A 15,822-nucleotide genomic window follows, 5' to 3' on the forward strand; every position below is an offset into this window, starting at 1 on the left:
CCCCCCCCCCCCCCTGAACTTTCAACTTTTCTCATCAGACCCCTACTTGTAATTGGCAGATAACTAAAATGTCCTTGACAGAGTGGGGGAACCCAGTTTAGTCATTTGCTATTTACAGTAAACTATACCCTTCCTCCCAGAGGGTTTTTTCTCTCTCAAGGAAATTTTATTTATATGCCAATTACAGGTGGCAGGGTCCGGAGAGAAAGTTGAAAGTTAAAGTAAGGTTTTGTCAGATTTTTAAAAAAAAAGTACCTCTGTTGAACATGCCAGCACCAGCAACAGCATTTCCGCCAGAATGCAAAGGCATAGGAGTCAGTATCATGAGTTTGCTGTTCATTTTACCTAAAGGCGCAGCAACCCTTTTCCTCTGAGAAGATGGACCGGTCGCCTTCTTGTGACTGGGGCTTTGCATTGCCTCTTGTACAAAGTTCAGCAACTCTTTTCGTCCTTTATAAGGAATAATTGGATGCTTCAACCTATCTGCAGAATGAGTCCTTGTGCTTGTTGGATCCTTCGTGGAGGTAACTCCTGAATCAGCTGCTTGACTTCCATACTTGCTACTGCTATCAATTCTATGAAAGGTCTCAATCTCGCGTTTGCTGGATTCCTTCTTCATGTTTTTCAATGATACTTTCCTGGAATCCTTATCCACTTCCTTTGGGATATTACTCAAAACACGACTCTTAATAGAATTCCCAGTTTGGTCATGTAAAGTGGACTTTGGAGTGGAGAGAGATAATGGATCACAGTTCTTACTCGAAGTATTCTCTGATCTACCTATTCAAATCAACAAAAGTTATGCCGAGTTGTTATTTTGTAAGTGACAGCTTAGTGATGAATTAATTAGCTAATATCCAACACTATTTTACGTTCTTTAGTTGAAAACTAAAGAAGTACGGACACGGACACGACGACACGGACACGACACGGACACGACAAAACCCAAAAAAATAGGACACGGCGACACGGCTAGATTTTTTTTAATATTATTATTATATATATAGATAAATTTATAAATTCAAACAAACTAAAATATAATCCTCAAACACAAAATACTAAGCTACTAACAAGTCTAACATTGCAAACATATAAAAATTCAGAGAGAGGATTCAAAGAAAGAACGAGATCGCGAGAGGGGGGGAGAGAGATGAGAGGCTGCCGCTCGAACGATAGGTCTAGGGTTTGGGTTTTTTTGATGGTATAGGGGTATTTCGGGTGAATTCGCATGTCGAGAATGAATCGGGCAGAATTCAGCGAGTCGAGAACGTGTCGAGACGCGTGTCGGGGGCATTGACCGCGTGTCGACTGCGTGTCGAATGTGTGTCGCGTCCGATACACGTCGGACACGGATTCAGGGTCAAGAATGAAGTATCGGTGCTTCATAGTACTTGAAAAGTGAAAAATGCATCGTGGTTGAAACTGATATAGATCCAAGTACATTTCCAAGTCATCTAAGATATGAAATGATTAAATATTCTTCCTAGGAACCCATAGCAACTTAGAAATAAAGAGGATAAAGATATGCAAGTATGTCTATGTTGAAAACCACAATGACTTCCAACAAAGCTTTCGACTATCACACGGATTTATTGGATGGCCAATAACCATTTCAACCCCAAAGAATCAAACTTGTGGAGTTAGACATCAAGACCATTCCTCTGTGCAGTGCTCCCAGTCACCAATGATGTAAAAACCCTCCACAAGTACCCTATCAACTTGTGATATCCTCCCACAGGACCATCAATGCTATCACTGTCCCAATGTTACAAAAGCTGCTAGGCGAACTAAGCACTTGAGCCATCTAGGCATTTGGCTATTTTTTTAAATTCTTTAATTATAATAATTGATTAAAATATGTATTAAATTCATATAAATTTGTCAAAAAATAGAGAGCAATCTTAGATCCACAATAAACCGTGTATACTTGAATACTAAATAGCTAAAATAATAACTAACAATGTTATAGAAAGCGCTAGGTGGCCTAGGCGTTGGACCCGACGCCTAGAGCCTAGGAGGTTTTCTTTTATTTTTTAATTATAATAATTGATAATAAATGTTAACGTTGTAGAAAGCTTAGGTGTCAGACTGATGTCTAGGCGATTTCTTTCTTCATTTAAGTGGTGGTCTAGGAGGTTTTGCTGAAAGTCGGAGGAGATAGTGGAGATGTTCATATTCGGAGGTTAAAAGAGTTTGAAGGAGGTCAAAGGATGTAGAACCTGCAATATGGAAAATTACAATCAAGGCCTAAAGGGTGCAGTCCACGTAAGCAGACAATACCCCCCTAAACACTTCCAAAACCTAGGTAAGCAGCCTAGGTACCGCCTAGGCGCTAGGCACTAGTTAGATGGACTTGGTACCGCCTAGGCCTAGCATACGCCTAGGCAGACTAGGCGGAGGCTTTTTAAAACAGTGCATTGTCCCACAAAATTGATCACCACCCATGTGCATATTATTTTGTTCCCCTATTCGCTTACTAGGTAAAAACATATCCATGTTTCAACCATATTATGATGGAGAGGACCATTGTCCCCAGGTTTTTCTATATTAGAACAATCCAAGGGAGAAGTGCATGCGGCATGTAAACAAGTCTGTGGTTTCTCTATCATAAACACGGGGAAAGAGAGGTGTTTCAGTATTGATTATGCAAATGAAACAGGTATGGATGATTATGCAAATGAAACAGGTATGGATCAAAATGGATTAGAGATTGGAGAAACATCTTGTAAAGACTGATGAATGGATAAAATTTTGAGCTCCAAAGGTCAAGAATACAACGGAAAGTACTAAAATTCTTAAAATTGTAACTTGTGGTCCCTTATATTATAAGTTTTGTATGTGTACACAGTCGTGTACCTGTCTGAGTCATTGAGGTATGTTAAACCTCAGAATCTGCAATTATCCAGTCAACTGTTCTAAGTTTTAATTTGTTCAATTGGTTGAAATTTTGAACCAATATCTATCATCTAGCTAATTTTACAAACATGGACTTCAGTTGAATGATTCAGTACATCTTTCATATGATGAAGGATGTCGCAATCATGTATGCATCCAATGGAATAAGTTTGTAGATTACACCAAACTCATATTGATGGACTATGATGGATAACAAAGCATAAGAACATAATATGACTGATTATCTGATTTAAAGACAAAAACCCGTGACATATAGCATGCCAGAAAACTGAGAAATAATCCAAAATATATGATTTAACCAAAAGGGATATCAAGTGATTGAAAAAACTCCATTGTACCTAACAATTTTTTCGCTCTTATTAAATTTCAATATTTTAATCACTAAAAGCATGTACTCACTTGTGCAAGAACCAATCAAAATTAGAATCTCCTTACGGGCCAACAACTGGAAACGCTACTTGCAGCTTTCCTGTGAACTAATCTACAGAAACACAGTGATGATTGAATGAAGCCAAAACAATAATGCATGCAGGTAACCTGGAACTGCCATGTCCTCGGTGGAGTAGGCTCTGAGGCAATAAAGCAGACTAGTGGTACCAGATTTGTTATATGCGTGATTCTCGGTAAGGGTATGGATACAGGGTATGCTAGATGGGCAGTATGTCGTATGGAGGGATAGAATTGATCAGATATGATCATAACTAATGGCCATCTCTAGGGAGTGTTCACTATGGTCATTTGACACATTTCTATAATTGTGATAGCATCATTTTTGTATGTGACAAAGAAAATGATACATGTTACATCTATTTAGTTAAACAACCATGGTCTCAACGTCAAATTTGAAAGTTGCGGTGTACATCTCACAGATAAACAATTCACTCGTTAAGGTTAAACTTAGCAATGTATATATTAAAGAGCTCAAATCAATTAGTAATTAATACTCTCTTTTATTTATTGACTAACCAGTTTTATGGTCTAAATTGACTGAATATGTTACCCGGGTACTTCTATAATGAAGCCGTAACCGTACCGGACACGTACCCGACACTTTCCCTTACCCAAACTTCATGGACACTTCTTGAATATATGCATGCATTTATTACAACATGTACTCAATTATATGATATATGTGTTAATTTAAAACACTTGTCAAAGACTTCCTGGACGTAGAGCTTACACTTCACATCCGTCTTTTGAAACTAATGAGATACGGGTCGGATTCGTTTCAGTCCATACCCAAGTTTAAAACTATATAGTTAATGGGTCGTTTAGATGTCTAGTAAAAAAATTTAAGTAGTCTATAATTCACGATAATCAATATGATAAAAGAAACTCAGAAAAGTGATCGGAATTTTAATTCTAATGACACATGAAGGGGGGAAAATTATCTTATGTACAGTATTAATTCAATATATATATGTAGTCGTGTCCCCGTACCCTACATTTCATAGTTTTGTTGTGTCCCGTTCCCGCACCCGCACCCGTACCAGTACCCATGCCCGTTTCCATGCAACTTAGACTGAAAATCAGGATGTTCAAATTAAATCATAATTCAATGAGGGATCCAATGAATTAGGTAATTTAGAATCAGACACTTGGGAAACAATATTTTGCTTTTCAAGACACTCAAGGATAACAGAGATTCTCTAATAGTTATACAATTATATTATCAAAATTTCTAGAAACTGCGCATTGTATTAAGCATAATATTTATTGTAGAACTCGCATAGACTCAAAAAGATAAGCCTACATTCTAACATCTAATTGAAAAATACAAGGGCTGTAGAAACTCACTGCCTTTAGAATATTTTTGATGCAAATCCTGCAAGGAACCAAAACAAGACAAACAAAAGTTATAGACTGAAAATGGAGTAAAATAGCCTCCAAGCACCAAAACATGCAGGCAACAACAGAAGGAGGTCGCAGGGCCACTTACACTGGCTAAGTTGAAGTCAATGAGATATCCCTTGCTTAGTTTACGGGAGAAGAGAAAGTTTCCAGGTTTGACGTCTCTATGCACTATACCCTGAAAATAAATATAAAAATATATAAGAAATTCCAAGTGACGTACTGGTAGATAATAACTGACTTTTAGTGTAATGGCTTTACCTGCTTATGCAAGCTTGTGAGGGCTCTAAACATACAGTAACCGTACCACTGGAGCTCAAAAATATCTATCTCTTTTTTTAGAACCTGCATGCAAAAGAAAGATGCTAGCTTAAAATTTAAAGTGACTGTAAACAGGTGCAGCAGAAAGTAAAGTTATAAACTAGTCACCTCTGGTCTGTCATGCTCGACATGCTCTAGAACAAAGCATTCTGACTGTCCACTCTTGAAAGAGCCTTCATACTGTATCACAAAATTTCGGCCTCTGGAGAGTAACGTTTAACTTTAAATGATTAAGGAGGTACACTAAAACACTGAGAAAGGATGCATTTTGCTACTTACCCAAAACGCTCCAGCATCTTCAATTCATTGTGGACATGATGTGAATGAGCGTTTGGATGAGGACCTGACAAAGGAAGTAAACCCATGTTTATACTTAAAATCAACTGATAGCTTGTTTCCATTTAAGGCCCGGTATGAAGGAGGGCAGCAGAATTGCATGCAAGATGCAACTACTCAACAATAGCTCATATATAACACTAATATGTGACGAATTCCATAAAGAACTTTCAAGTTAGGATCTTATAATAGCCATGTGCAACAGGATATGCACAGTGAAGTGGTACAACAGTTACTAGTTTTTCCTACAAGCATGTTTGGACAAAGCATTAGATACTTGTCTAAACTAATAGAGAAAAATAACTGAAGACTTAATTTTATCAAAATCTGGTGTCAGGAATAGACAAGGTAAGTCTTCAAGGGATAGATATAATTCATTTTCCTTGTCCTGAGGCTTGTCCCTGATACTATCCTTTGACTTCCTGATAGCACAGAAACTGGCAGAACTTGCATGACAGTTTTCTTCTACGCAAGTCATTATGACTTATTGATTTTCTTTTGGATTTAGAACACTGTGCCCAACTTGAAAATGAAGTAACTTTAAGCTTTGAGGCAGGAAAAATGAGCGGGTGCTAATGTTCCAACGGGGTAAGGGAATGATAAGTTTCACCAAGATTTGTTGAGTAGATTGAAACTCTTTGTAATTGGCACGATCTGAAAATTGCCAAATTCTCTTGAGAGACTGAGGAACTAGAAGTATGATGATTATTTTTTAACAGAGAATTCCGAAGGAATCACATGGAATGATGTAGTGTAAAGAATTACAGAAGGCTTCTATAGTATCTCAAAAAGGGTGATAGGTTACGTACACTTTACAGCAAATATTTTCCCATCCTCCTTCCTTCGAGCCCTATAAACAGTACCATAACCACCTATAGGATAAATGATCAGGATGTGTAAGATAGGCAATAAATCACTTAAAAGTAGAACCATTTATGAGACAGGAATAAATAAAATATATATTACCTGAACCCTCCTCCTCCTCTATGACAAAGGAGTCAAAGTTTGGCAGTAGTTTGGACTCAGAGCCAGTCTGAAAAGCATGTAATCAGTTTTAACTACTAGATTACATGAATGATGAAACCTTGCCTCATACAAACTTGCTCAGATCATCTAAGAAAAGGAAGATAATATTCTCAAAAGCAGAGCGCACCTTAGAAATCTTAGTAGTATCTTGCCTATTTTCTTTTGATGACGCGTTGATAGGACAACTTCTTCTCATCTTTTCTTTTGTCAAAGCACCCTTTTCAGTCCTTTTATCCTGTTCACATTTTGGAGAGCTGCCATTCCTCCTGATACATGATTTCTGATTAGGCCTTTGACATCCTATCATCAAGGAAACTCCTTCCTTGCTAATAGGTTTCTCTGACAACAACCTTTGTTGTTCCAAATTTGTTCCAGGTTCAGCTAATAATGATTCGGCACGACATTCCAGCTCAGGAGTGTAATGAACTGTGACGAGAAATGTTCTCATATCACTACAACTACCAAAGTATTAATTGCATATCAGTTAGGCATAGCTTATGGGGTTTGAAGAGTAGCATACCTTCAAGTGCAGATTTCTTTTCCTCTCTCATAGAGGCATCCATCTGAAATAAGATGCCTCCAGTTCCACAGTAGTTGACTTCAGTGGCTACTGTATGTTCATCTCGCCTTGCTACCTGACCAGCAAGACTGCCAATCTCTATGGAAGGTCCATTAATGTCATTATTGGCTCCCTGAAATTTTGATGAAACAGGATTTACTTCATATCTGAAAGCCGATGGAGAAGCTGACACAATGCAGCTGTCTTCTCCCAAAGTTTCCATCCACAATAAAGGAACATCAGTTGGTTTGTCAAGTAAGGAGCCAGGCTCATGTATCTGCAGTCTTCCATCAGTATCTACATAAGCAGCACTCGGTACGAAATCAAGAGGATCATCATCATCATAACCAAACAATTCCAGAAACTTCTGTTGAACGGTCATGACCTGTGTATTATCACACAATTCCTTCTGTACAAATATGGGTAGTGAATCATCTTGCGATTCCTGTCCTAGAGTCATTTCGTGAACATTATCCCAGTTTCCAATTTCACCACCTCTTGAATGGTTAACATTTTTCGTTTCTGAAATTGGACAAAAAATGTTGTCCCTAAGGATGGATGGAGTTGAAGCTAACCCTGTACTTAAATTCGAGGCCACAACGGCTGACAAACTATTAGCGGAAGTGTCAGCTATGTTAGCATGTACCCTCGTAACCTGAAAAAAAGGAGTAACATTAATAAGTTGACAAATGATCCAAGTGTGTGCGGGGTATATTGAGGTATGTCTGCTCGTTTGTGCACGCTTGTGTGCGTGTAGTACAAGGTTACAGAAAGCTCTATGTAGCCTAGGCATTGGACCCGATGCCGTCCAATGCCTAATGCCTAGGCAGGATGTAGACGGTTTTCCCATTTTTTACTTTATAATTACAATAGTTGATTGTAAATGCCAATGTTATAGAAAGCTTAGGTGCTAGACTGGTGCCTAGGTGTATTCTTTCTTAGTTTAAGTGGTGGTGGAGGTTTTGCTAAAGGTCGGAGGAAGAAGGGGACGTGTTCATTGTTAGAGGTTGGAGGAGTTTGGAGGACGTGGGTGCTACAACGGAGGAAATCATGATCAATACCTAAAGGGTTTAGTCCATCAAAGCATACCACACTCCCCTAGACGCTCTCAAAACCTAGGTAAGCAACCTAGATACTGCCTAGCCACAAGGCGCTAGGCAGGCGGCCTAGGTACCGCCTAACCTAGGCGGACTAGGGGGAGGCTTTTTAAAACATTGGTGTTGTATTTGTGCTTTAAAACAATATACCCAAAATGGAGACAAAACATTGAAAAATATATCTAATCAATTTGAGTTTGATGAATTAATGACCAAACTGAAAAGGTTGTCATTAGATTTCTAGAATCCTAGATCATCAATCTTTTCAGCATTCCCATTAGAGGAGCACTAATAGAGATCAAATACATGTGCAGCAGACCATCTATTCTTAATTGAGTCCCAGGGTACATTTTTTAAATGCATGTTGTTGGAACCCAAATTCTTGAATTAGCCAGTGTTGTGCACAGATTAACATGTTTTTTGCTTAATTATTTCATCGAGTAAGAATAAAACGAGCCTCTCCAGTTACAACTAAAAAAGCGAATAAAGTAAAATAGTACCGTCATAGAGCAACTATGATTTCCAAATTGATCGTCCGACGTCACCTCCTCTACATCTACAAGAAAAATCCAAAATCATTGAACCAAAATAAAAACCTCTTTAGAAAAACATAAAAACTCAACAATTGTAACCACTCATACCTCTCTCTGAACTCCAAATGAGCCTCCTTTTTGCACTGGGACCCACCAAACCGGCCTCAACCGGCCTCAGCTTCCTCTTCCTCGCATACATCAGCCTGATACTACTCCAATCTCCCTTCGGCTCGGAAACCCTAAACAAAACCCTAGGCACGCAAGATCCAAACTTTATACGCAAAAACTGATGCAAAGCTGAGGCGCTCTCACTTCGGAGAACCAGCGAGCCAGAGATCTTTGGCTAGGGAATTTGGGGATCCAGGGATCCGACAGAGGAATTCGACTAGATCCGGAGCGAGCGCGGATATCGATGCGAGCTCGGAAGGAGAAACTGGGCGGCCGATTCTGAGGAGGGTGGAGAGAAGATGCCAGGCTTTTTCGATCTGGGATGAGATTGGGCCGACGATTTGGGATCTCGATGACATCGAGATCCAGGTTAGGGTTAGGGTTTCGGCTCTTCAGTTGGATTTGGGTGTGGAATTTGGGAATTAAGGGATTGCAAAGATGGGGTGGGGTGGCGGGGGGGAGGAGAGGGGCGTGGGTGGGGTGGGGGGGCGAGAGACAGGAGAGAGGAGGTTTCAGACGTCAATTTTTTGGGGGGTTAGGGATGAGAATGGGCGGGAAATTTGCCAAATTTCATTTCAAGTGATGACCACGTGCCAAATTCCCGCTCTTGGGTTTGAGGGATATCGATGAAAAGGCGTAAATCGCCTTGGTCGGTCGCTCTACAAACAGTATACGTTTTGTTTTTACATATTGGTCCCTTACACTACGTTTGGGAGTTCAACGGGGGACGGGAAAGAAAGATAAAAGTAGAGAAAGAGAAGAAAAATTTGTCATATGTTGCTTGGGAGTTCAATAAGAAGATTGAAGGTAAACTTAATTCGACTTGTTGAGAGTTTAAGAGCAATGGCGGCAAGTTCCCACCGCCCGCTCTCAAGGCCTATGTGACGGTGGGAGCTCGTGCAAACCCTCCTTGCACCCACCAGCAAGCTCCCAAGGAGCTGCTTTGGGCTGGCGTGGCACGGAGCTTAGGAGCCCGTGCCACATAGCTCCCAACTATTAAAAAATTTTCTTTTTTTACAAAAAAACCCTATATTTGAACCCAGAACCCAGTTTTGAAATGTGTGTTAAATAATTAGTCGTTGTACAGTAAAAAAAATTAGCCGTTGAACTGTAAAAAAATTAGCCGTTGAACAGTAAAAAATTCTATAAATTCTCAATTCACTACACAAATCATTCCACACAACTCTCTCAAAAAAAACTCTATATTTTCCTATCAAATTACAAATCTGATGGATCCCTCCCAAAACTTTTATTCGCAACTCTTTAACAACTCTCTCAAAACTTGATTGGTGGTTTGCTTCATTCCACACAACTCTATATTTTCCTATCAAATTATCAAATTACAAATCTGATGGTCCGAAAATTGGACTGTCCACGAGGATAAGCTTCTTGTGTCTGCTTGACTGAACACAAGCGAAGACACCATCCAAGATACGGGGCAACACAAAGATAAGTTTTGGCACAGAGCTAACGACTACTTTATCCAATACTCCACCGATCCAACGAGCCGCACACCAAACCAAATGATGCATCGTTGGTCATCGATTCAACTGTTCGTCAACAAGTTCTGCGGGTGTGTTGCTCAGATTGAAGGAAGACAAAGATCTGGTAGAGGGATTATTGACCAAGTAAATATTTAACTTTTATATTTGTATGTAAACATCATAGCATTGAAGAGAGGAATATATACGTTTAATTATTCTAAATTTAACTCTTGTGTAGACTACAGAAGTAAAAGAATTATACCAATCTCTTTATGGTAAGCCATCATGTTTGACCATTGCTGGGTTGAGTTGCGTCATCATCAAAAGTGGATCCAACAAATGGAAACTTACAATAAGATTTGATCACAGCCGAGAAGAACCATAAACTATGATTCCTCACCAAACAGTTCTATGCTAGCAACCCCCATCGAGTTGAACACTGACTCGGATGATGTTATGGCAATGCCTGAAGGGAGGAAAGCGGCAAAGCTCAAGAGGAAACAAAATGTGAAAAACTCTGAGTCCGCTAAGTCCATCATGGGGGAGGCTTTCGCGTGGATGAAGCAAACCACCAATCAAAAAATGGATCTAAAACAGAAGAAACAAGATGACGATATCATGAAGATGGATCTCTCAACACCCAATTCAGTTCAACGACAATACTTTGAAATGCGTCAGACAGGGATATTGGAGAGGTGGATGTCTAAGGGTTCTTCCTAATTATCATATATTATCTCGTATTAGATCTATGATTGTACTCGCATCGCATCCTCATTAGTTCTTCCTAATTATCAAATATTATCTTGTATTAGATTTATGATTCTACTTGAAGTTGAAAATTTTGACATTGAATGAAAACAACTACTTTATTAAAAATGAAATTGGCGTAGTACAACAACTCGAACTTCTTTGCTGAAATTACATTAGACATAAAGAAATTTAATCATCGGTGATGGATCCCTTGAGCTGTCACAGATGCTCGATCAAATCATTCTTTAGTGATTTGTATGTTTACGTGTTCCTGATCCGATGATGATTTTGGATGAACTCGGTTAGAGGCACCGTCCGCACATGAGAAGGTTCAACGACTGGTATCGAATCAGTAAAGTAGAAGTTGTTGTCCAATTAACAATCTCGTTCATCTTCAACATACTAGGTTATGCATTATGATGCAAACTGTCATGATGTCTTTCAGCATACTAGGTTGCCAAAAACGTCCTGGTCCACGAACAATCGCAAATCGAGCTTGCAACACGCCAAAAGCTCGCTCAACATCTTTTCTTGCGCTCTCTTGTTGTTGAGCAAAGTACTTATGCTTGTTTCCTCGAGGTGCTATAATAGTCTTCACTAATGTAGACCACTCTGGGTAAATCCCGTCGGCGAGATAGTATTCCATATTGTACTCGTGGCCATTGACAGTATAGTTGCACGGTGAAGCTATTCCCTCCGCAAGTTGTGCGAAAATCGATGAACGATGTAGAACATTGGGGTCATTGAGAGACCCTGCAGTCCAAAGAATGCATGCCATATCCAAAGATCTTTGCTAGCTACGGCCTCCAAAATAATTGTATGTTCATGAAAATGCCCAATATACATACATTGCTAGGCGGTTGGACAGTTCTTCCATGTCCAATGCATGCAGTCGATGCTCCCAAGCATACCAGGAAAACCTCGTTGTGAACCTTCCTCGAGCAGGTGTGCAACGTCTTCGATAGTCGGTGAACGAAGGTATTCCTCCCCAAAGATGTTGATAATCGATTGAACGAACCTATTCACGCTCTCAAGCGACGTACTTTTACCGATCCGAACGTAGTCGTCAACGGAATCAGCGGATGCTACATATGCGAGCATCCACATAGATGTAGTAATCTTTTGAAGGCTAGATAGTCCTAACTGTCTAGCACCATTCCTCTTTTGGACGAAGTACTTGTCATGTTCAACGACTGCGTCGTAGATTCGAGGAATAACGAACGTGTCATTCTGAATCTTCGACGAAAAAAATGAAGAGGATAGGTTGGTGCGTCAGCAAAATAATCTTGGAACAACCGATTGTAGCCTTCCAGTCGGTTTTGATAGAGCACGATACGTCTTTTGTGTTGAACTAAAGTTGAACCTTTCTCTTGTTCTTCTTCCTCGACAACAGCAGCTCCCATAAGAAAGAACGTCTTCATCATTTCATCATCGCTAGAGCTAGATGCGCTAGATATTTTGTTTTGGGAGATGATGGGTTGAGGTGAGAATGCGTCGAATTTTATAGGAATCAATCGGTTGACGGTCAAAGTTTGCGATACCTTGAACTTCGTGCCCAATCTCGAAGACCGCGGGTTACCTCAAAGACCGCGGGTTACCTGACCGCGTGTGTTCTCTCGAAGATCGTGGGTACCTCGAAGACCGTGTGCGCTCCCTCAAAGGCTGTATCCAACGGTTAGAAATGAAATAAAAAAGGTTTAAATATAATTGAAAGTAATGGATAAAAAATTTAAAATAGAAGAGGGGTTTTTTGATATTGTTGAAGCTCCTAACTAGGAGCTTGTTGGAGCTCCATAAAATGAGGAGGGCCTCCCAATTACTATTTTTTTAATTTTTTATTACAAAATGCTTGTATTATCTTGAGAACTTGCTAACTAGGACTCCCAACTGGGAGCTTGCTGGATTTGCTCTAAGAAATGGAAGGGAAGTGAAGAAAATATATATAAATTTACACAAATGACCTTACATGTTAGTAAAATGTTTTGACGACTAATAAATAAGAAGAAAGAAGGTAAAATACCATATTTAGAAATTGGTCGTCCGTCATCATCGTTATTATTAATGCCTTACATGTTCTCAATATACTAGTTTATGAGAACTTACTTTCAAAACTAAAGTAAGCATCATCAATATACATGCGGTAATTTTTGGAGATCTAACATATTTGTTTTCATATTCATGGAATCGACTTCACTTGATTCAATGACTAGTTCATTTTTATTTTATTTTCTTGAAACTACAACTATAAATAATAACAAAACAACAACAGTTGATGTGAACCAAACAACATAAATTGCAGCATCATTTTTTATAAATTACAGTCTGCAGCTAAAGTTTAACAATTTTGGCTAAAAAGATATTAGAACAAGATATCCATCAACATACCAACAACACATAAGTGTTTATATGATCAACAACCATACCACAGATTAAGAAGCATAACCAATTAAATCCCCTAATTTTGGCCTCATTTCTACCCAGTGCCTGAATATTTTAAACAAATAACTAATTTCCTGCCAAATGCACACAAATAAATCTATCCAACAAAACCTGAGCATGGAAATGAAAACCACAACACTCGGCAAAGAGCTAGAGCACAAGAACTGAGAGATCTCAAAAAAATTAATAAAAAACACAATAGAAGACATCACATTTCAAGCATGTGTGTGTTTAGCTTATCAAAACATGAAACACTTTAATCACAATTATCGCATGTTCTTAACAAAAGTAAACCACCAATTTTCCAACCAAGTTTTGCCATAAGCATCCATGAATTAGCAAATCCAAGTTTGCAATTGTCGTACTAAAAAGTGACAAAACAAGTTTTCCATTGCCATTACATATCCAAATGCATCCACAAAAAGTTTAGATAACTTAGAAAACGAGAAACATAAACCATATACTAAAGATGAGTAAGTAGCAAGCTAATAATGAGGCGGAGATGGCATAGATGCCCTACACATCATCCTCATGAGAATTTGCTTCCGCCTATACTTTGGACAACCAAGCAAACCTCTTAGATTCTCTAGAGAGTTAATTAGGAATATGTAAGCATCATCAGGATGTTCCTCCTCAACCACAATCTCAAACAAAAGATTCCAAAGATCATCCACTTTCATTAAGGTGTTTTCCCGACCCTTGTTGAATATCCCAGCACTTCCAAGCATTACCTCAGCTATTTTTTCAGTGTCATTATAAATTTTTTTAGCACTAGCATCCTCCTTCGACTTTTGGCTCTTCTTCTATGAATTTGCTATCGATCTAATCTCCGTTGTAGCCGTGCGACAGTGTTCTTTATCATTTGCTTGGTCACCATAAAGCCCTCTAAGAAAAATTCATCTCTGGAAACCATTTCATCGATGCCATCAATGTAAGATCAACCACATTAGTTTTGGTAAAAAGACAGCCTTTTTTCTCTTATCTTAGCTGCATTTTAGCCTGCTCTCTAGTTATCATATCAGCCAACCAAAGCAATAGTAACTTATCATAATTTTGAACAGTAATTTTGAACAGTTTTGGTCCGCCATTCAGCTGCTTCTGGATGAGCCTGAAAATAATTTCCAAATAAAATAATTAGTATGCTTAGATGATATAACATAATCACAAATTTTCGAAACTCCAAAACATCAAAAAAATCACTCCTTTAGGATGGTTGAAAAAAATGTTTCACCACTATTGAAATGTTTTCAGCCTAATTGAAATACCAAACATAGTGTTACAAAACTGGCTAAAACACTCTTAATTGAAACAACAAACACAGTGTTTCAGTGTTCGTTAGAGAAACCTTTACTCGGATATGGTTCCATCTATTACTCCAACACCATCCTGACAATGGATTCAGATCCTCTCCACTATCTAAAAAGTAGTGGAGGGACCACTACATAATCATAATTATTAATTATCTAGTTGATGATTGTGATTTTTTTCTTTGAGTGCAAATTAGGAATAAGTGCAATACACGGGGGTATGGTGAGTGTTAGATTTAGATTGTATCATACACGCCTACTAAGTAATCAACAATTGAGATTAAAAGTAGTGGTCTCTCCACTATTTTTTTGGAGTGGAGAGGATCCAAATTGCCTGACAATATAGGGATTAATTAGTTAAGTTCTAAGTTCAATAATCTAGATAAAGACAATACTTTGAGGAATTTGTCATCACCTTAAAGTAGAGATCAAACTTTTGATTGTTAAGGATCTCTGAAGGAGTTTGCGATCCATTTGGTTGTACAAAAAAATATCTCTTGCAACTCTATCATAGCTCTTAGAATGTTATGAAAATGACAACTCACACTCTCTCCAAGTCAATCAAATATCTTACTAACCTCATGAGTGAATACATTGTGTCCCAACATATTTAAAAACTTTGCCACTTGTTCCTCGATGGTAACTCTTTAAGTTTGTCTAAGCATACCGTTTCTCTCTAATATTCCACATAATTAATGAAAAGCCGGTGGATTTATTTGGATCATTTCTCGGCTTACAGCTATTTGTGAAATTATTTATAGGCTCTTGGGGTTCACTATTTAATCTCCTTCTATTTTGTCTTTGTTGTATGAACCAATTGAAAGTACACCAGAGGAGGGGTGAATAGGAATATTACTAATCTTATTAGATATTAATGCCGATTAAAATTAATTAACAAATATATCCTAACAATGATGATATTCAATAAGATATATGCAAAGATATATATGCAAAGGGGGAAATAAACAAGAAACAATATAAACAAATAGTGGACACAAAGAGCAATCCAAACACAATAATATGATCACGGAGTTC

At 38.5% G+C, this 15,822-nt stretch overlaps 1 protein-coding gene across 1 annotated transcript in view; it reads right to left on the reverse strand.

Moving 5' to 3' along the window:
* LOC109839097 overlaps positions 1 to 9,260 on the reverse strand; it is a 10,933-nt gene extending 1,673 nt beyond the window's left edge. Inside the window, 13 exon segments of the mRNA XM_020407532.1 lie at positions 256 to 780; positions 4,714 to 4,741; positions 4,856 to 4,945; positions 5,029 to 5,112; positions 5,197 to 5,290; positions 5,368 to 5,431; positions 6,234 to 6,296; positions 6,391 to 6,457; positions 6,578 to 6,876; positions 6,971 to 7,664; positions 8,607 to 8,662; positions 8,748 to 8,982; positions 8,984 to 9,260. Coding sequence (XP_020263121.1) covers positions 256 to 780; positions 4,714 to 4,741; positions 4,856 to 4,945; positions 5,029 to 5,112; positions 5,197 to 5,290; positions 5,368 to 5,431; positions 6,234 to 6,296; positions 6,391 to 6,457; positions 6,578 to 6,876; positions 6,971 to 7,664; positions 8,607 to 8,662; positions 8,748 to 8,982; positions 8,984 to 9,166 — 2,482 coding nt within the window. The 5' untranslated portion in view covers positions 9,167 to 9,260.

The sequence above is a fragment of the Asparagus officinalis genome, chromosome 4, assembly GCF_001876935.1.
Source record: "Asparagus officinalis chromosome 4, Aspof.V1, whole genome shotgun sequence".
NCBI classification, from domain to species: domain Eukaryota; kingdom Viridiplantae; phylum Streptophyta; class Magnoliopsida; order Asparagales; family Asparagaceae; genus Asparagus; species Asparagus officinalis.